Source organism: Bidens hawaiensis, unplaced genomic scaffold (assembly GCF_021521415.1).
Source record: "Bidens hawaiensis isolate Kalapana, Puna unplaced genomic scaffold, B.hawaiensis_p1.1 tig00057751_1, whole genome shotgun sequence".
NCBI classification, from domain to species: domain Eukaryota; kingdom Viridiplantae; phylum Streptophyta; class Magnoliopsida; order Asterales; family Asteraceae; genus Bidens; species Bidens hawaiensis.
Genome location: NW_027506398.1, coordinates 12,077 through 32,296, shown reverse-complemented (window position 1 = coordinate 32,296; position 20,220 = coordinate 12,077). Strand labels below are relative to the sequence as shown.

At 33.3% G+C, this 20,220-nt stretch overlaps 3 protein-coding genes across 3 annotated transcripts; 1 reads left to right on the top strand and 2 right to left on the bottom strand.

Moving 5' to 3' along the window:
* Positions 1 to 1,250: 1,250 nt before the first annotated feature.
* On the bottom strand, positions 1,251 to 1,970 carry LOC143617759 (uncharacterized). The gene has a single exon (XM_077090221.1). The coding sequence runs from the start codon at positions 1,968 to 1,970 to the stop codon at positions 1,251 to 1,253; it is 720 nt and encodes a 239-aa protein (XP_076946336.1).
* A 6,313-nt stretch (positions 1,971 to 8,283) lies between these two features.
* On the bottom strand, positions 8,284 to 11,686 carry LOC143617757 (serine/threonine protein phosphatase 2A 57 kDa regulatory subunit B' kappa isoform-like). Its single transcript, XM_077090219.1, has 2 exons — positions 9,875 to 11,686; positions 8,284 to 9,139 (listed from the first exon to the last, which is right to left on the bottom strand). The coding sequence occupies exons 1-2, from the start codon at positions 11,033 to 11,035 to the stop codon at positions 8,789 to 8,791; spliced, it is 1,512 nt and encodes a 503-aa protein (XP_076946334.1). The 5' UTR covers positions 11,036 to 11,686; the 3' UTR covers positions 8,284 to 8,788.
* Positions 11,687 to 17,195: 5,509 nt separating this feature from the next.
* On the top strand, positions 17,196 to 19,865 carry LOC143617758 (protein TRIGALACTOSYLDIACYLGLYCEROL 3, chloroplastic-like). The gene is made up of 10 exons (XM_077090220.1): positions 17,196 to 17,533; positions 17,976 to 18,092; positions 18,194 to 18,289; positions 18,366 to 18,443; positions 18,536 to 18,597; positions 18,673 to 18,748; positions 18,817 to 18,924; positions 18,991 to 19,166; positions 19,227 to 19,311; positions 19,387 to 19,865. The coding sequence occupies exons 1-10, from the start codon at positions 17,363 to 17,365 to the stop codon at positions 19,423 to 19,425; spliced, it is 1,008 nt and encodes a 335-aa protein (XP_076946335.1). The 5' UTR covers positions 17,196 to 17,362; the 3' UTR covers positions 19,426 to 19,865.
* Positions 19,866 to 20,220: the final 355 nt, after the last annotated feature.

The window sequence follows — 20,220 nt, the reverse complement described above, 5'->3', positions numbered from 1 at the left end:
GGCAAAATTGTTTCATGGGATTGTTCACAAATTCTCCTCCATTGTCGGATCTGAGAATTTGTATATCCCGTTTGAATTGATTTTTAACCATGGAACAAAAGATTTTGAATTTTGTAAACACTTCAGATTTATTTTTCAATAAATAAGTCCAAGTCATTCGTGTGCAATCATCAATAAATAATAAGAAATAACGGAATTTCCCTCCCCCCCTCAACTTTTGACGGTCCCCAAACGTCTGAATGAATTAATGAGAAAGGAAACTCAACCTTAGTATCATTGGATTTGTAGGAATGTCTATGACTCTTGGCTAAAACACAAGTTTCACAGTCTAACACTTTATTTGAAGGAAATAAATTTGGAAACAAACGATGTAAATAACCGATGGAAGGGTGCCCCAATCTCCGATGCCATAACCAAGCTCTTCTATCCGTAGATCCATGAGCCAACATCACAGTACCGTTTTGAGTCACTTCATCCACGTAGTATAACCCTTGTCGTTCAGTATCACGCCCAATGATCATTCCCGTCCTGATGTCCTGTAAAATACAGAAAGTTGGGTGCATTAGAACTGTACAATTTAGTTCCTTTGTAACGTGACTAATTGATAACAGTTTATGAGATAAGGACGGAACATAGAGGCAGTTTGGTAATTTCATATTTTGTGAGATTTGAATAGTTCCTCCTCCTTTCACTTGGAGAATTTCTCCATTCGCCGTGTGAATTCGATATTTTTGAGGTTTTGACCTAGAACACATATCAGAAATTTCAAAGGTCATAGTGTCAATTGCCCCGCAATCAAATATCCAAGAGCCACCTTTTTCGGAGTTCGTTACGAAATTAACTTTTCCATCAGAAACATAAGGGGGTCTGTTGGTAATTTTTGAACCTGTTGTTCTTCCTTTCCTCCTTCATTTGTCGCCGCCATGAAGCCAAAGCCTCCTTCCTCTTTTCCGACAGATTTCGAACGGTTGTCACTACCGCCGCCGCCGTTATTCGGCTCCCGTTCACCCACGTGGCCGCGGCTTTGCCGTCCTTTCCCTTCTTGTGGCCATCAGCCCACCATTCCATTCTGGGTAACCTACGATTTTGAAGCACTGCTCCTTCGTATGCTTTGTCATACCGCAATGGTCACATTTTAACTTGCTTTTATCGATCCGGGATGATGACTTCTGGTCTGACCGCCGACCTTTTGAAACGAGCCCTAGACCATCGGTTTCGCTAGTCGGACTCAACCCAGACGCGAGACCTTGTTAAACAGTCCCAAATATGCTCCGATGAGCGGTTTCCTTTCGGACCGCTGCATACGCGGCTTCGGCTGTCGGCAGGGGATCCCATCGGAGTATCTCTCTTTTAAGAGAGTCATATTTCCGATCGATTGCGTTCAAAAACTGAAACAGTTTGGTTTCGGACCTGAGTTCATTGTATGTAGCGATATCGGTTGAACACGTCATGGGGTTTGGGTCACGCCGTTCAATTTCTCCCCAGATACCTTGCATTACGATCCAAAAATCTTCTAACGGTACGCCATTATGTTTAAATTCATTTTCTTTGACGTGGAGATCGAAAGTTTGGAGTTTGTCTTTGCCGCTGCTATACGTAACCGCAAGAGCATCCCATAGCGTTTTCGCTGTTGGGAACTCTGTTAGGTTACTAGCAAGGGCCGGCTCTATGTTCTGAATAAGCCACGAAAATATGACCAGGTCATCCTGCTCCCACTGATCATATTTTTCATCGTTTGGCTCTGGCGGGTCTTGGGTAAGATGATTTAGAAAGGCTTTCGATTTCCCCCCTATGGCGACTCGTATCATCCGAGCCCATAGAGGGTAGTTTTTGCTTGTGAGATTTAAACTGATTTTCAGGCGATCTGAAGGATTTGGTTTGGAAGTTTGGTTTTGGGTTTGAGTCTGAATGCCATTTTTAAGAAGGTTGGCAATCTGGATGGCTAGACTGTTGGTGTCGTCTTCAGACATGATTTCTGGGTCTGGTAAATGATGAGCACAGAAAGGTTTTGGATCACGAACACTGCTTTGATACCATATTGTTAATGATAATCAGAGAAATGATGAAGGGATTGGAATTGCATTTGTATATTTCTGTATATTTTTACAATGAGACTCGAACAGGATTTATACTCTATACATTTTCTATGAAAGGAAATACAATAAAGGAGAAAGGCTGTCAATTAGCCACTCAATCAGTGATCCTTGAAATGAGTCTTGACCGAGCTTGATTGTAGGAAAGTCAATAAATCTATTCTGGGAAATGATGTAGAAACTGATCCCTATTCTTTTAGCAAATATTTCAACAAAATCACCCTAGAATTCAAAACATATCCATTCCGATATACTACATAGATAATAAAACTATGTAAAAAGACGAGCGTACCCTTTTTACTGGAGAACAAACTACTTAACGCGAAATATCAAAATCGACGGAGATGATAGTCGTGTACGTCTTGTACGATTAGACATTATTGTAGTCTATCTTTTATCTGTGTGTGTTCCTCATTGTACGAACCGATCTCTAGCATGATGCCTTAGTAGTAAGGATGTGAGAATTTGTGGATCTGCCGGTGGGGGACGCCGACGGTGGCGTGCACCAAATGTATAAACCGAGAATTTTGCAATATAATACACGTTGTTATGCCATGCATATAAAAACATCTTATAAAGAACTTACAAGTCGGGTGATACTTTGGTTGTGGTTTGGCCAAATGAGACCTTCAACTATTTATACTAGTGTCTTTAAATCAGGAATGTTCCATTTTAAAGTTTTCCATACAAATCTATATAATTCTTCATGCCCGCAAATTTTAGGAACTTCCATGACAATATTCATGAAGAAATTAAATGTCTTTCAAAGGATTTCTTGAGAGATATATGTGGAATTGGATAAATATGAAGTCTTCCACCAACATTATTTAGAGCATTCTTAATTTGTTCCCTAAAATAATACGAGGGAAATTTACAAATTGTATGGTATGGTTATGAGTGGTTGTGAGTAGATCGAGGAGAAGGAAAATGTTATTTGAGAAAGTTAAATTTGAGATTTCACTATACAAACCATTTAAGTTTTTAATATTTTCTGAAAGTAGTTGTTTGTAGAAGAGAGGAAAAAATAATGATAAAGGTATAAAAATATTATTTAATTAAACATGAGAGAGATAGAAAAAATGCATTGATTTTTAGTGTAATTATATGATATATATGGATATACGATAGAGAATGAGCCGGGAATGATTCGATCGATGGTGATATCTATTTTTCGAGAATCTCCAATCTATTGTCCATATTTTAGACCGTATGCATCACTTGACAACTTATGTAGTTATGGCTTGATATGAGTTTCTGACACCCACTCATATGATGTAAATCCTCTCATTAAATTAGAACTTGTTAGAGATTAAAGCATTTTAAAAGTGAAAATATGATGAATAGTCATTATAATTAAATATGTTATCCAAATAACCACCGATTTTTAAAAAAAATGTTATCAATACAAATGTTACTGCATTCGCATTCGCATTCACATTCACATTCACATTCACATTCACATTCACATTGGTGTCACATACATTAAATTAGCCATTTTAAGTACTAGTTGTAACTAGTGTCATTAGTTTGGTATGAGGTAATAGAATAAATGAGGGAATGGAATGAACAAAGGAATTAAATATATCATCACCATTTCATTGACATTTTTATTAGTAATAATAATAATAAAAATAAATTGTGTTAATAATAATATGAATATTCATAATAACTAATTTTTAGAACCCTTGTGCTGCAACGAAATCGTTAAACTGAATAAAAATAATTGTAATAGTATTGAATCATGTATGTGCGTTGTGAAATGTTAACTCGTCAAATTTAAAAAAAATAATAGTGATAATGTAGTAATAATTCTAATACAATAATCGTTATATTATAATATACAAAACAATAATGAATAATTATATAGTAATATAATAACTATAATTGGAAAATAATAATAAAAATTATAATATCATATACATCTATAATATATATAAACGAAACCATAAAAATCATATGTGTCACGATGTGGTCGCTTCCCTTTTTTTGTAGTCACCAGATTTGCTTGATTTTTATACTAAAAATAAATATATGATTTATTTAAAAAATATATATATTACTTATAATTAAAAACCAATTTTATAGTAAAAAAATAAACGGGTCTTGGGTCTCATCAAACTCATATAGCTTTTAAACCGGGTTATAACATCTCATTTATTTGTGAAACAATTTATCATCAAACCATAAGTATATTATTAACTTTCATACAATAAAAAAAATAAAAATTCAAAAATAAATAAATATTAGAAACAAATAATATAAAACAAGCCACGTAATACGAGAGATAAAAACTAGTATTCTAATAAAGTAAAATAATTGAACACATGTCAGTTTTTGGTTAATCCTCACAATTTTTTCTCTCCAAAACTATATGTCATATATTAATAATTATTCGCTTTCCTTTTACGCTCAATTTATATTATATCTATAAAATGATTAATTATTTACTTTTCTTGAAACTCTATTTATATTATATCTATACACTTTTATAAAAATAAATTTTAACATATTATACTACTATACATTGTTAGAATATTTATATCACAACATACTTGGTGAAATCCAAAAATCAACAACAAACGTGTTTGTTAAATATTGAAAATAATATAATTTTAAATGTTATTATTAACATATTATACTATGTATATTGTTGAATATTGTAAATAAATAAATAAAACTCCAATATGCTTTCAACTTACGAAGTAATTTATTTAATCATTAAGTTATAAATATATGTTTAAAAGTTGATCCATTTCCTAAAAATAAATCCATTTATCTATTGAGTTTTTGTACAATGTCATATAAATATATAAATTACAAATATATGATTTAAATCTATCTATTTATTTTTTTCAGTTAATTTAGTAAATTATACATATATGTGTTAAATTGTAAGGATAGTAATCAGTTTCAAATATAATACAGTGAATCATATTTAGTTTCTTGGGTTTTTTTTATCAAGGATTGCTTCGGATATTTTGTGGAACTTATTTTTAATTGTTACGGGTTAAAAGTTGGTAAATATATCGTTTGGTACAAATTAATTATGATGACCGTCGTTTGAGTCAATCAAAAACCTAATTATTCTAAATAGTTAGAGCAAGTAGGGTATCGTATCACAAGGAGTATGTGTTCAATGCAATTCGTGTACAGACTTAATATTATGAAGTAATTGGTTTTAGTGCTGCTGATCACACAAGTAATTAAAGTGAGTTTATAGAACTAAGCAACAAACGAACAAGCGAGTTGTAAACAGTTAACAGAGCAAACCACACACGGGAATTCAAGTAAGCAATCAAACAGTATCTTATGCAACCTAACAGATTGATTATTAACGATTAACTGAAAACTGATCAACCAGACAAAACCTCAGACGTCAATAATTACTTTACACACGGCACTGGTTATCAAACAGTCCTTGCCAGTGTGACTCAGTTAAGGGTAATTGTACGTTTTATTGTATTCAATTTAACCAAACAGTTATATAACTAATTATCTAGCAACTGGTAATAGATCGTTCAGACCAACGTAAACCTAAACCGACCGAACACATAGAAATACTAAATATCAATAATCATATATCAATCATCAATAACAATACACAAGTATTCTTAATCACATGAGAAAAACTGTAAAATGTTACAAACTATACATCTCGGGTGCGATTCTAGGAGATTAGTCGAGCCGAGACATCATCAAATCTTCGATACGGATAATATGAATCATGTGGAAGGTCTTGGCACAAGCTATAATGGTGGAAATCGCCTCTTGGAGCTGTTGGAATCGCCTATGGTTCGTCAAAACCGAGTTGGAATGAAAGATAGGTCAAAATGCAGCCAAAAACCCTTTTAAAAATGTTGTTACGAACTCCGGACCGTGGCTCACGGTCTCCACCGTGGGTCACGGTGGCTGCCGGGCCATACTGGACCGTGGCCCACGGTCCAACCGTGGGTCACGGTGGCTTCACCGTGGGTCAGAATCCATGGTACGGTGGCTTCTGTCCGATTTTGGGCTGGGTTGACCGTGGGCCACGGTGGGACACTTTCCCAAAATCTTGTTTTCTTTATATCTTTATCGTTTCAACTCCGTTTTCTTCGCCGTTTTCGGCCGCGTTCTCGTAATTTCATCATGCTCTGGGAGATTACTTTCAACCAATTTGTATAGTGGCTCCGATCTTCCCGATATATCATTCCATGCTCATACAAGTCTCCAATTTAGCATCTTTGACGATCAATGACCTGAAATACGAAAGCACGTATGAAGTACCGAAAGTTCTAGAATAAATGATTAAAACTAAATTATAAACAAACTAAAACATATACAAATTAACCGACCATCAAATTACATTGGCTCAAATTTGTTACGCGTAAAAAAGGGGTAATCTGAATATTTTTAAAAATTTGAAAATGCAAATAGATTTATCATTAAACTTGTTACGGGTTCAAAATTTTGACTTGAAAATGTGAAATATTTGAAAGTTATAATTTTAAATATGATTGTTTTTTAATTTAATTTTAAGGACATTTTTTGAAATAGTCAAAAGATTCGGGATTTTGCACATTGAGTGCTTTTCCCATGACTATTAAAATTTAAGAAAAAAATGATAAACACTTCCGACATGTCACATCCAGGCCTATCAAGGCTTCTAACTTGTATTAAATTATAAACATGTGTGTCAGCATTAACTTTTCCTTGAATAATGATCAAAATGTTGTATGTGAAGCATGTCGTACAAAATTATGTTCAAGTGAAACAAAACATTCACAAAATTGAACGGGTTAACTTGTATTTTTTTTTTGACAATTGGCAAATTCGAGAAGCCTCTCAAACTTATCAAATTTTTTTTATGGTGCAGCTCAAAACTATTATTATATGAGAAGTATTATTCAAAATTGGTTCATAATTAAATTTATTTTAATTATACATATATGATACTGAGAATAAATTTTCAATAGAGGGAGTGTTTGTGGGTATTTTTTTGTACATGCATTATTTTTTTTATTAAGTTCATTTTTTTGAAAAAATTATTCTGTGATATAAATAAAATCAATTTATGTATTATAATACATTTTTCTATATACATTATGCATCACTTTATTTGTAACCCAATTATTTAGCTCATCACGTGTGTTACACGGGCTCTAATGCTAGTTATAGTTATATATTAGTAATAAATATTGTTGACTCTTTTGACTTTTTCATTCTTTGATGGAATGGAAAAAAACCATACATGCCCAAAAGAATGAAAATCTAAAAATGGAAGGAGTTTCATTTCTTGTGAAATGATCCATTCCATTCATGCATGGTAACCAAACAATCTTTTTTCATTCCTTTGGAATGACCCATTACATTCCATATTTCATTGGACCTCCATAGCAAACATTACCTAAGACTAATCGACACAAATGTGTCGACTTTCGTAACAATGTTTAACTATTGATAAGTGACTTAAGTTTTGCGAACATGTGTCGGTGTGTCAGGTTGGTAGTCTAATCGGCCCCGATGGCTAAGTTTTACACAAAAGCGGTTATGTTTTGTCTGAAGATGGTCCATGCTTCTGTACTAGTCTAATCAGCACCGATGGTTAAGTATTACACGAAAGTATTGATGTTTTGTATGAAAATGGTCCATGTTTCCGTATTAATCGAGTCTCATTTTTTAAAGGTCAAATTGATAAGTGTTACTTTAAAAGCTATTTTGATAATATATCATTTTAGGTGGTTTCTTTTGCACACAACCAAGTGAAATGTTCCTAGTTAAGGCCAAGTAAAAAATCCAACTTTGAACTAGCTCTTAGACATATCATCACACCACCATACCAACCAACAATTGTGGTCAAATTTTTATTTTACTCTTTGTCAAAAAAAGAAAACAAAAGGGAACCTCAACCAAGAAGACCATAATCTCTTGTATTTTTTAGCGAATATCCAAGTTCGAATCTCACATGTGTAACTTTTGGTTGAATATTGGTAATGAATGATTTGAGTTAAGCCTTATACAAATGTTGTTAGTTTGAACTCAGAGCCCACCCGAATTTTCATCCCACCATGTGTTACGCCAGATATTTATGCTCTTGTAATGGCACGACGACTGTCAAGTTGCAGTCAGCGGTATGGTTGCTCAAGGGAATGCCCACGCCAATCTCTGAAGCTAGCGTGTGCAAAAAAAGTCAAAATACCTACAAACAAACAAAAAACTGAAACTTACAAAGGAAAACAAAAAAAATAATTTTGCACCACTGGTCAATGTTCACCCGTTTGCTACTATTTTTCACCCATAAGAACGAGTAAGCTTTGACACCAATGGCCTCAACCGGCCTCTCCAACTAATGTTAATCTAAAGTCACCAAAATTCGACCTTTAAACGTAAAGATGAGCAAGTCTAACTTGATAAATATGCTAAACTGAACCAAAAACCGAAAAATCAAACCTCCGGCTTCCATCTACAGTTTCTCCAACTTTCATCTATCTAGCTCTATAGAACCTTTAATGCAACATACAGTAAATGAAGGGGTGCTTTTTGTGTATGTAAGAGAGTTAAAAGGGCAAAAATTAAAAGGGTGTTAATTTAATTTCCATAATAATCCATAAGTACAAATTTCCCATCATAGAACTAATATTACAACACTGACTCAAAAAAAATTAAAAAGTTACAACAGCTGCCACTTACAAAAAAAGGTGCATACTTAAAATAAGTCAACTTTGTTGTGGCATCATTACCAGAACAGCTGTAGTATTCATGGTTATCGGTCGAAGACTCACAACGTTCTCGAGGTGGGCCCACGCCTCCTTCCTCTTCTCGGCCGCAGAACTCTGTTTCTCTTGTTCTTCCAAGAAATGAGCATGACAAGCCAGAAACAACATGTTATCCATCTCTGTGAACACATTTCTCACGTTGAGTGTTAAGTTAAGAACCGACTGGTTCCAGTGGTTCTGCACATTGGTTTCAAGTGCTGGAAAGACTACGGGTAAGATCACTTGTCGGTTGTGACCGATTAGATTGAAGATTTGGTCGTTGTTCCATAAAAGCAGCGCCCTTTCCGCCACCTGAAATAGTAAAGATTTGTAAAGTTTCCATCTTTATCAAGAAATCACAGAAGAGTATGCAAGAATAAGCTTTGTTTATGCAAAAGATGTTAACTTGTATGATTTACTGCGGTAGTTTGTTATATGTTTTCGGAAGTTGATCGGTTTCAGTTGACCGATTGACTTATCAAAGTTCGTTTTGACAGAACCACACTCTTTACGTTGTTTGCAAAAAGTATATTTGAAAAGTCAACTGTTGCTAAATGCAGCAATCCCTATTTGAAAAGTCAACTAGCAACCATGGCGAATCTAGGTTCATTTTGTTTGCAGTCATTGCACGCTGAGTTGCAAAACGGGTTGTTGGGTATCCGTTCAAAGGTTGAGGTCTGCCAGACAAGATTTTAGCAGGTCAAAATGAGCCGGGCCGGACAGACCTACAGCACCTTCTAATTCCGTTATAAATATATCTTTTTATAGAAATTTACCCCTTTCAAATATGACTGCAAAACGTATTGTTACGTGTATAAACAAATCTGTTTTATATAAAGCAATTTAGAAGGTTTCTGCATTTGAATACACTTTGAACTAAATTTGACCCGTTCTTTGGTACCAAAATCTTTTAAGTTTACACATTTGACCCATTTTAGTTCAAAGATAACTTTACACATTTGACCCGTTTCTTTGGTACTAAAGTCTCTAGTCACACAACAGACAAGAATATTAATAATCAAAACTACAAACTGTTTTTGTTTATACCTGAAAATGTGAACTGTTGATGCAGCATCCAATTCGCCAAAACAATGGAACCATAACTCTTTGAAACTCACTCATATTAATCGTTTCAAGAATCTCTTCAACCTCACCCAAAAACATAACTTCCTTCTGACTATTAGTAATCGGCCAGTACTTCAACAACCCTCTAATCACAGTACTAGCTAGTTTCGGGTCCTTTTCAATAAACTGCGTAACACAATAAGACAATTGCTGAAAATAAACGCCTAAAGATTTCGGTTTGTGAAGCGGAATCAAAGCCCTCCAAAGAAAGATCTTGTGTTCTTCTTTCAAAGGCAATGCAAATCCAGTAATCACACTCCCAAATATCTCCAACAACTCTGCAATCCCGTTATGCCGTTCGGTTTCAAACACAAACCTATAAAATATGTTACTTATGCTCTTTCTAATAAAGGGTCTATGCACCATGAACTTGCCATATATTCTATGCATTATCGCCTTTAAGCTCTCGCGTTCGCGAGGATCTTCGGATTCAAACAGATCAAGCACTCTTAATATGAATGAATGGTTTATGTACTTTTTCGCAACTTTAGCTTCAACCGAAGACGACGTTACAAATTTGAGTAATATATCATACACGAGTTGTAAATGGGGCCACGCGGGGTCAAATGAGGGCTCGTCGTCCTCATTCTCCCCGCTGTTACCGCGTGCAGATCGGTAATTAGGGGGGAATACTCTAAACAGATTAACAGAACACATTTTACACAACGATAAGATTGCGGGTTCGGAGAATCTCGGAGGGTTGGATGCAATGAAATCAAGAAGTTCTATTAATGTTAACCTTTTGAGGTCTTTTTCAGCTGTGTTTTTACTAGAGTCAGTGAAATCAAACACCATACAGCAAAGACTCAACTTACTGATAAAAAGTGACATTTTTTCTGAAGCTGGGGCATCTTTGAAGGGTAAAAGTGGTTCAATTCCAGCTATGACACTTGATGGGAAGACTGCAGATGATGTTCTTTTGGGTGCATTTGGTTTAGGTGATGATGAAGCAGTGGTGTTTATGTTTAAGCTTGTGGTCCTTTGAATCCCACCCATATTATTGCTGACATCAGTTGATGGTTCTTCAAAAGACTCAGACTTTATTGACCTTTTGGGAATCTTGTTGAGAAGCTGCTTCAACATTGTGAGATCAGAATGTTGAAAGGTTAAATTTTTATCAAGATTTCAAGAACCCTAGAAAAAACAAGCTAAATGAGACCAGAATTCAAGAAAGATTGGAGATTTAACACCATCCCACATGCAATTTGTGGTAAAAATCTAGAAAGCTGCATCAAAACACATGATCTGGACACAAGATCCATACCATGAATAATAAAAGTAAATAAAAATCAGATCTTGAAGAAACCCATGTAAAAAAAACAAGATTTTGTTGAAGTTGTGTAAACAAAAATGGCAAAGTTAGGAGAGAGAGTTAGAAAAGCATAAAATGAGATAAATCTTGTGGGTTTTTTTCATAAAAACAAAAACTTGAAAGCACAAGAGGCCAAAAAGCTTCAGGAAGTTAAGTTTTTAAGGGTTGATGAGGATTCTTTGTTTACAATGCACACACACACAGACACTTTGATCCTAACAAGATATCATATAGATATAGATAGATACATAGAAACAGACAGAAAGAAGGAAGAAGAAAGAGAATAAAGGGGGGGGGGGAATTGAAAATAAATTCAAAGGGCTCAAGATTCTATAAAGACAGAAGAAGAAAAGGCAGAGGTAGCAAGGCCAAGCTTTTGGAGAAAATCGAGACAGAGATAAATGAGATAGATAGACAGTAGATAGATGTGACTCTATACATCAAACTGTATTCATACTAGTATCATTTTTTTAAATATTTATATTAGAGTAGGACCAACACATTCCATATATCCGTACACATAAATACAAAAAATATATGCATGTACACCACACGAATATTAACATGTTACTACCTGGTATACATGATAAGAGCTATTTAGAAACACACATTGGAAAACATGTTTAGTGAAACAAAAGTCGAAGAGCGAATGTTCGTGAGTGGTGACGGCTGAGAAACAGAGGCTGAGAATGTTTTAGGAATTTAAGGTTTATATATATATATATATATATATAAATAATTATAAAAATCTAACCAGGTACTTAATATGTACTTAACTAGTAAATATGTTTTTTTTACCTGTGTATACACGAAAATTAACACGTAAATTCGTGTCTACCGTTTAGTACACGAAACCTTTTAAAGCCTTACATTTTACTTGTTAAAGTCATGTAGATACGTATCGTGTATTCGTGTCTCGTGTATAAATTGCCAGCCCTATATTAGAGCGTGCACAACATTGAAACTTCATAAATCATCGTATCATATTACAATTTTTTTCTCAAAATTCTTACTTTCTTTTAAATAGCTAAACCCTTACGAACCTTATTCAAATATATTATAATTATATATATAATATGCATGATCTCTTCCCTCATTCGTTCGTCGGTGAGCCATCTCACCACGGATCACCGCGATGTGGATGCTCTTATTTTCACCCATACCTTAGGCTAGGCTATGGCCTATGGGTATCACGAAGCACCGTTAGTGGTGTTGAGATCATATCAACGGTGTCTTTGAAACACCACATTCGTCTTCCAATGGTTACTAGTGAAGTGGCTTTCTTGGGCTAGACCACGAACTGTCAAGTTTTCATTTCTTTTGTATTTAAATAATATAAATAAGTAGAAATTGTGAAGAATGAAGTATAACATAAATTGAATTATGGGGTTAAAATGGTGAAGGAAAAACTAAAATAACATTAATGTGACTAATGTTTCGGAGTGATGAATAGTAAAGGATAATGCTTAGTCTTATATTATCAATTTATCATCCTATGCTTGGTGTAATATTTGTAAATTTTCTTTTTAATCGGTTTCATTTCCTTTCATGTTGTTAGTAACTGGCTGGCTTTATGTTAGTATGAAGTCCTACCGCTGTTTAGAAAGAAAAAAATCAATATAAAGATTTAATCCTTTTATGATTGAGAATTTTTTTTTATCTACAGTTCAATATGTTAAAACAAAAGGTGACACTTTTTACATATGTGAAAATAGAGTGGTTTTAATTTTAATTAGCATTACTTTTTGGAATTAAAGATTATACTCCTGAATTTTTTTCAGGTTATAAACGAGAAACTGAAATTTGAAAAAGTTTTTTTTTCTTTTAGAATTAGCATTTAGCAGTTGTATTTGTATATTATACATTAATAAAAAAATATTTTTTGAATATTTATTGAATTTAGGGAAATTTCTAAAATATGCCTTCTAAAATTTGTGGCATGTACTCACTATGTTACTTGCTCTATAGAAAAGCCGTCCCTGTCAAAAACTGACTAGAAAATAAGACTAAAATAATATTTAAATTTATTACAGATTTATTTAAATTTATTGACTAAAATTTATTTAAATTTATTAGGTAGGTCTGGTATGCAGTAATCATATGAAGAAATGAAATGATTTATTGTTTGGGAATAAAAAAGTAATAATGTTTGATTGATCAATGAAATGGAATCATCCGTTACACATGGGCTCATTCCATCAATGCCATTAATTCTCACTCCCCAATTTTTTCATTGTATTACTCACTCACCATATTTTCTCAACACCACCACCACCTAATAACAGAAACGGCCACCACTGCCATAGCCACCACCACCAGGGCTACCACCACCGCCGCCACCATTGTCACCGTAACCACCACAACCATTGTCATCATATCCACCGCCATCGCCATTGTCGTTGTCTGACCACCACCACCTAACTTCCACCATCGTCGCCGCCACCCTACCATCATCATCACTACCAATGCTACCATCCCTTGACCACCACCACCCCTCCCACCACTACCACAACTACCGCCCTTGACGTCTGACTGCCACTATCACCATCGTCGCCACCACCACCGTCGCCATTTCAGTTTAGGATGTTTTTTAAAAGAATTTATTTACTTTGAAATAAGAGTGTTTTTATAATATATATTTCATTCCTAAAATTTTTTTGGATATCAAACAACATTAACTAATAATTGATTTCATTTTCATAAGTTAACTAAACAAGACAAATGAATGATAATGATCAATTTTATTTTCTTGTTCATTCCATTCATTCTCCTATTTAACCTCATTCATTTCATTACCTCCAAGGCTCCAACCAAACATACCGTAAGTTTTGTCTATTTTGCTTCATAAAGTTAAGAGGGTTTATGTATATTTTGATAGTTAAGGGTGTTTGGGATTCCTTATTTTACATTCTTATAACTTTTCAATAAGTTATAAAAGTGTAATTTATTAAGTTTTATCTCTCACATCAAAATCAATCTCAAACATCTTATTCTTTTTTAAAAATTTAATAAGTTATAAGTTTTTTTAATAGTAATAAGTTGATGAAAATAAGTTACTCAAACTTGTTTTATTTGTAATTTACTCTATATATTCATTATAATTAATTATCGAATTAACACGTCTAAATAATAACTGGGTGGTGATCGATTGATGAAGAGAAAATATTTAAACACCTGGGTTTTTAAAGGAATGTATTAGGTTAAAGTATCATAGATAAGTAGACGATAAGGAAAAAAATTTGCCGTTAACATTAAAAAGAAAAAATACGTCGAGATAATATACAGTTAACTTTTTTTCTTTTTTTGCTATATTAAATTAAACAAGTTAATTAACCAGTATGGGTCAAAAGCACTTATCAAGGCAATGAGTCAAAAATAACTTTTTCTTGCATCTTTAATTATCTTAACCATATAGATCACCAAAAAGAATGTAGTCGCATTTTGAAAATTACGCCTGCTTTTCAACTACGGTTTATTATAATAACTATTTATATGAGTTGAGTAAATATTCGTCCTTAAAATGGTAAACTATAGTCTATAGGTGGGATCTAAAAAATTCAAGCAGGATATGAATTGTTAAGGGTTAAAAAGAAATAATTATGAATGATCAACTCTTTTTTGATAAGATTTTGATTTTTGGTTGGAGTAGATTTAAATATTAACACTTCTAATAAGTGCAAATTATTGAAAAGTTGAAGTAAAAAAAACAGTTATTGTATATTATTGATCACATATGGGCCTTAGTGATAAATACTCTCTAAAAAGTTAATAGTAAACCTTGTTAATGTTGAGAGATGACTTATTTTGACATAGTACTTTTAAAAAGGTGAGAAAATTCAATGATTTTATATGTACTTTCATTTTTAAGCTTCCTTCGTTTCAATTCACACTGACCCACCTGACCATTTGGTTAACTAATCCACTTTATCAAATACTAGAATTTAATATATATATATATATATAACGGTTTTGCTTTTCTTTTTTTTTAACATTGGGATATTACTAAAACACGGGTATGTCTAGTAAGAAGATGAAGAGAACTAAAATAGAATAGTACAGAAAAGAAATTAAGTAAAATTACACTACCAGACTTACTCCATGATAAAATTATTTCTATTTTTCACCCAAATATTTGTCATCGTGTTAGCATCTTCTATGATCTTATAAGATATTACTTTTACTAATGTAAACCTTGTTGTGTGCTTTTAAAATACTCTTAACATGTAGTGATGAAAACCGTGTCTTTCTGCAAGTTGTCACCATAACAAGTATGCTTACGGTGGTCCAAAAGATCAATCCAAAAAAACAAGGATATTGACCTGATGGCGTACCGTACTTCATGAACTCTATGGTATGAAGAGAAAATGGTAATCCATCATTTTTGGTGTCTTGCTGCATGAAGAGAAAAGATGACTCATCATCCTAAACCATTATCTAAAATATCAAATTATTTAACCATTATATATTAGAATGTTATGTAACGCACTGTCATTTCTCTTTCTTTCTCTCGCTACATTTTGTCAGTGTTACATACAAATGTGTTTTTGGTTCTTACAATTATTATTTTAAATTTATCATGTATGAAACACGTCACAGTAGACATACTACATGCTACTAACAACAGTTTAACCTTGTCTATAGATATGAAAGTTACAACAAAGAAGATGAAAGAATCACATTAGTTTCTTAAAAATATCATAGCAAAGCACGTAGAAATGACTATTAAACAATTGGCATACCATCCTACAAGTGTAATGCACTAAAACAAAATATAAAATATAAAAATATACCGTTTCTTTGTTAGGATCAAGCACACATGAACAATAACAAAAGCTATTAACGACACGAGATTTTAATGTGGTTCAATCTAAGCAGGCGTATGCTCACGAGTGACAACTAGGATTGTTATTTATTGAGTAATAATTTGATTAAAAGTACATGATCATATTTATGAAACAATGCCTAACATGTTATGTGTATCATAAATAGATTAGGCATGTTGAACTTGTTTTGACATGTTATTATTCGTGTTGACCCTTTTATGAGCACAACCCGTTTACCAAAAACCCTAGATTGTTTAACTTCGTATCTAGTAACGTCAAGTCAGTGTGTTGTGTCAAACTGTGAACTCTAATCTTGCCTTAGACTATGTGTTATGGGATTTGTGAGTTGAGCAATGTGATAAAATGCTAATCGTGACATGTAAGCACTTAGTTGGTAAAATAGGCTTTCACATTTATCCTCAATAGAGCGTGCTCAGGGAGGTGTAAGTTAAAGGGGCAAATTAATCTTTAACCAATTATTATTATTATTTGAACGTGTTTCTATTAAAAAACAGGATTTCACACTTCCTTTTCTTGATCTTTAATCTATTCACATGATATGGTAATACGAAAGGATTAATATATGCCTGTGATATGTATTTGAATGTGTTTCTATTAAAAATGAGTGAGTTCAAAATGTAGAATGAGTTTGATATTTAAAGACAATGTTTAACATAACTCTGGCAACTTTCTATCTTCTCCAAGATCAGTTGTCACGACCCCTTCAATCGTCCGTACAGCCGAATAAGTTTGGAGCGAGCTTTTTACAAACGAGATTCAAAGTATGAGCTTTTTACAAACAAGATTACAAATTATTATGGTTTTAACCGCACAAGTCCTTTTACCTTTTAGTGACTTTTACGATTTTCTTTCTACGATTTCTGTCCTCAAACCTCATTCATTAACAAAATTCAAAACATAACACGTGTTCAAATATATTAACCTAATCAAACCATACTATTATCATTCCAACAATTATATAACTTTATACTTTAACCTAACTAATTTTTACTTGTTTAAGAAAAGTACACATGTAACTCTAACCTTATATTAACCTAACAAAATAGCATCCGTCATCATCTTCCTAGTAAAGACTTGACTTGAGGATATCATCATATCATGGATTCATCATAATAATATTATTATTCCTATTCCTTTCTTTGATTTGCAGTCACACCCACTAATCAAAATCAATTTCTCATGATTCCAGACTCTCAATTCCAATTCCATCAATTTAATTTGATTCAACTCAATTCCCCCAAATTCCAGTAAATCATGAGCTTGTTGGGTTCACCTGTTTTCGCTCCAAACTGGCATAATGCATCAAATTCACCATCTGGGTATTGCAAATCTGGTAAAAAGATTGTTACTTGGAGACCACTCTGTTGCAGTATTGCCCCACAGAATTTAAAGCATGCTGATGAGTATCATTCCTCCAAATTCCAAGTATGAATTTATTATTATTATTATAAGTTCCAGTTTGTTGTATGTTAAATTTCTTGATTCCTATAATTTATTTATTTATTTTTTTGTGATAGTTCAGTGTTTGTTTAAATGCTTCTATTCCAATTAATATTTGCAATTTTTTTAAACCTGAATTAATCATATGCTGTATTAAAATAAGAGTAGCGTTTACATCGAAATAGAAGGTAAATGAGCAACAAGCTGTGCCTAAAATTAAGCCTTTCAAAAGTTACATTTTTATATATATCGGGGCATAACATTACTATTTATGACCTGACGTTGGACACGATTAAGTTGCTCTACGGCGTGCAAGGAAACTGGAAGTATTAAATGCAAAGTGATATTTGCTTGTTGATTATTCTTTTGTATCGAAATTTGGGGATTATTGTATTCAAGATGGTAACTTTTTTATTGTTTGTGATAGAATTCTTCTGTGAATTTGTTTACTGAAGACTCGGAGGATACAGATGTGCTTATTGAGTGTAAAGATGTTTACAAGTCATTTGGGGAAAAACACATCTTAAGAGGGGTAAATTTTAAGGTAAAGGTTTAGCTTTCCTGCATAATTGCATAGATGGATTGCTTATTCTTTTCTATGTTGTATTTTGTTAATTTTGTATTCTTTGTGGTATAACTTGTTAGATTAAGTATGGAGAAGCAGTTGGAATAATTGGGCCTTCTGGAACGGGAAAATCTACCATTTTAAAGATCATTGCAGGGCTCCTTGCTCCAGATAAGGTGTTTGACTTGTCTTTTGAAAAAGTCAACCAACTCTGTTGACTTTTTAATATAAGCTGGTTTTGTATTTGACCAGGGGGATGTTTACATTCGAGGAAAAAGAAGACATGGATTAATAAGTGATGATGTTATGTCCGGCCTTCGAATTGGCCTGGTGACTTTTCCACCTATTCAACAGTTTTGCAAATATTTTGTTGCTGTTTTTTTTGGTAATAAGTAACATAGTTATGATTTTTCAATAATCAGGTGTTTCAAAGTGCAGCACTTTTTGATTCTTTAACGGTTCGGGAGAATGTTGGTTTCCTCTTATAAGTTCTTTGTATTAATATTAATAATACTTGTTTCGTGTTTCTTATTTGTAATTTCTTCTTTGAATTTAATAGATACGAGCATTCAAGAATGCCCGAGGATAAAATTAAAGAACTTGTTGCAGAAACATTAGCTTCAGTTGGACTAAAGGTGAGTAAAAGACAATAAACTTGTAATTTGAATCGTTTTTGTGTTGAATTTTATGCTTTTTTTGGCAGGAAGTTGAAGATCGAATGCCATCTGAGTTATCTGGAGGGATGAAAAAACGGGTCGCTTTAGCACGATCAATAATATACGATACAACGAATAATACAATTGAACCCGAGGTATACTATATATAATTGTTCTTTTTGAAAATAAATTTTTGGGTGGTAATTGTTATGTTGTGACAGGTGCTTTTGTACGATGAACCAACAGCAGGACTTGATCCGATTGCGTCTACTGTGGTTGAAGATTTGATCCGGTCTGTTCACTGCAAAGGTGAAGATGCAGTCGGGAACCCAGGAAAGATTGCATCTTATGTGGTGGTGACTCACCAACACAGTACCATTAGAAGAGCTGTTGACAGGTATTATAGTTATATGAATAACATGATGTGTAATGTTTGTTAATGGTGTTGTGTTTTCAGGTTGGTGTTTCTTCATGAGGGAAAGGTTGTATGGGAAGGAATGACTCATGAATTCACCTCGTCTACAAATCCAATTGTTCAACAGGTAAAATATGTTGATACAATACAATATGACTAAAATCTTTTTTATGATGCTTATAATTTGTTGTGCTGTTGCCAGTTTGCTTCTGGGAATTTGGATGGGCCTATTAGGTACTAAGCTCAAATGCAACGATCATCGTTGTTACATACTTTTTCTTGATCTTTGGAGTTCTATAAGAGAAACTTTGAAGAATGAAGAGTCTCAATGGATCTGTAAACGGGCCAGAATCCATTTAACCAGAAACCGAGCTTTTACACACATGTTACGAGGGTTCAGTGAGGACATTCTTTATATGCAGTTTACGCATCCCTAATAGGTTTGGGATATAGTTTTATTTTTTTATTTTTTTTTGTGGTTTAATATAGTTAGATCCCTGTGAACATATTGTTCTGCACATCTTTCTAAAAGTAATACACTAATGGGCTGTAAATCTTGACCAAAACTTGGATATTAGAATAAGCTATTAGTTAGCAACTTGTTAACAATGTGTTGCTGGTAAAATCACTCGACTTCCATAATGCGTTCTAATGTTACGAAATTTGGTACATTTTACAGATTACCAAGTTACAAATGATATGTTAGTTTTTTTTATTTTTTATATTTATAAGCTGTCATGGACTTTTTTGTTTGTTTGTGTAAAGTTATAAAATAAATTTAGCTCTGCAAAAATGCCCATGGTTGAATGACTTTCATGATACCTGCTGCAAAATGCCCAGACAAGAATATGCCTCATGTTTTTAGTTTTTACTATTTACTAATTGTTTGTTTATTTTTCATGCAATATTTGTTTTGTTTGTTGGTGAGACACTCTGCTGCAAAATAAATATGCTAAAGTTATTTATACAAGGAGTTATTTTGTTCTTTTACCTGATTAACAGTTATGGTAATTTTCATGAAAACTGTGGGCAAGAT

Bases quoted from the DNA above. Each gene is read 5' to 3' on its own strand.
- LOC143617759 (XM_077090221.1), bottom strand. From the start codon at position 1,970: ATGTCTGAAGACGACACCAACAGTCTAGCCATCCAGATTGCCAACCTT.
- LOC143617757 (XM_077090219.1), bottom strand. From the start codon at position 11,035: ATGTTGAAGCAGCTTCTCAACAAGATTCCCAAAAGGTCAATAAAGTCT. The intron at 9,140-9,874 runs GTATAAACAAAA...TTACTATTTCAG, and splicing joins TCAACAGTTCACATTTTCAG to GTGGCGGAAAGGGCGCTGCT.
- LOC143617758 (XM_077090220.1), top strand. From the start codon at position 17,363: ATGAGCTTGTTGGGTTCACCTGTTTTCGCTCCAAACTGGCATAATGCA. The intron at 18,093-18,193 runs GTAAAGGTTTAG...ATAACTTGTTAG, and splicing joins TAAGAGGGGTAAATTTTAAG to ATTAAGTATGGAGAAGCAGT. The intron at 19,312-19,386 runs GTAAAATATGTT...TGCTGTTGCCAG, and splicing joins CAAATCCAATTGTTCAACAG to TTTGCTTCTGGGAATTTGGA.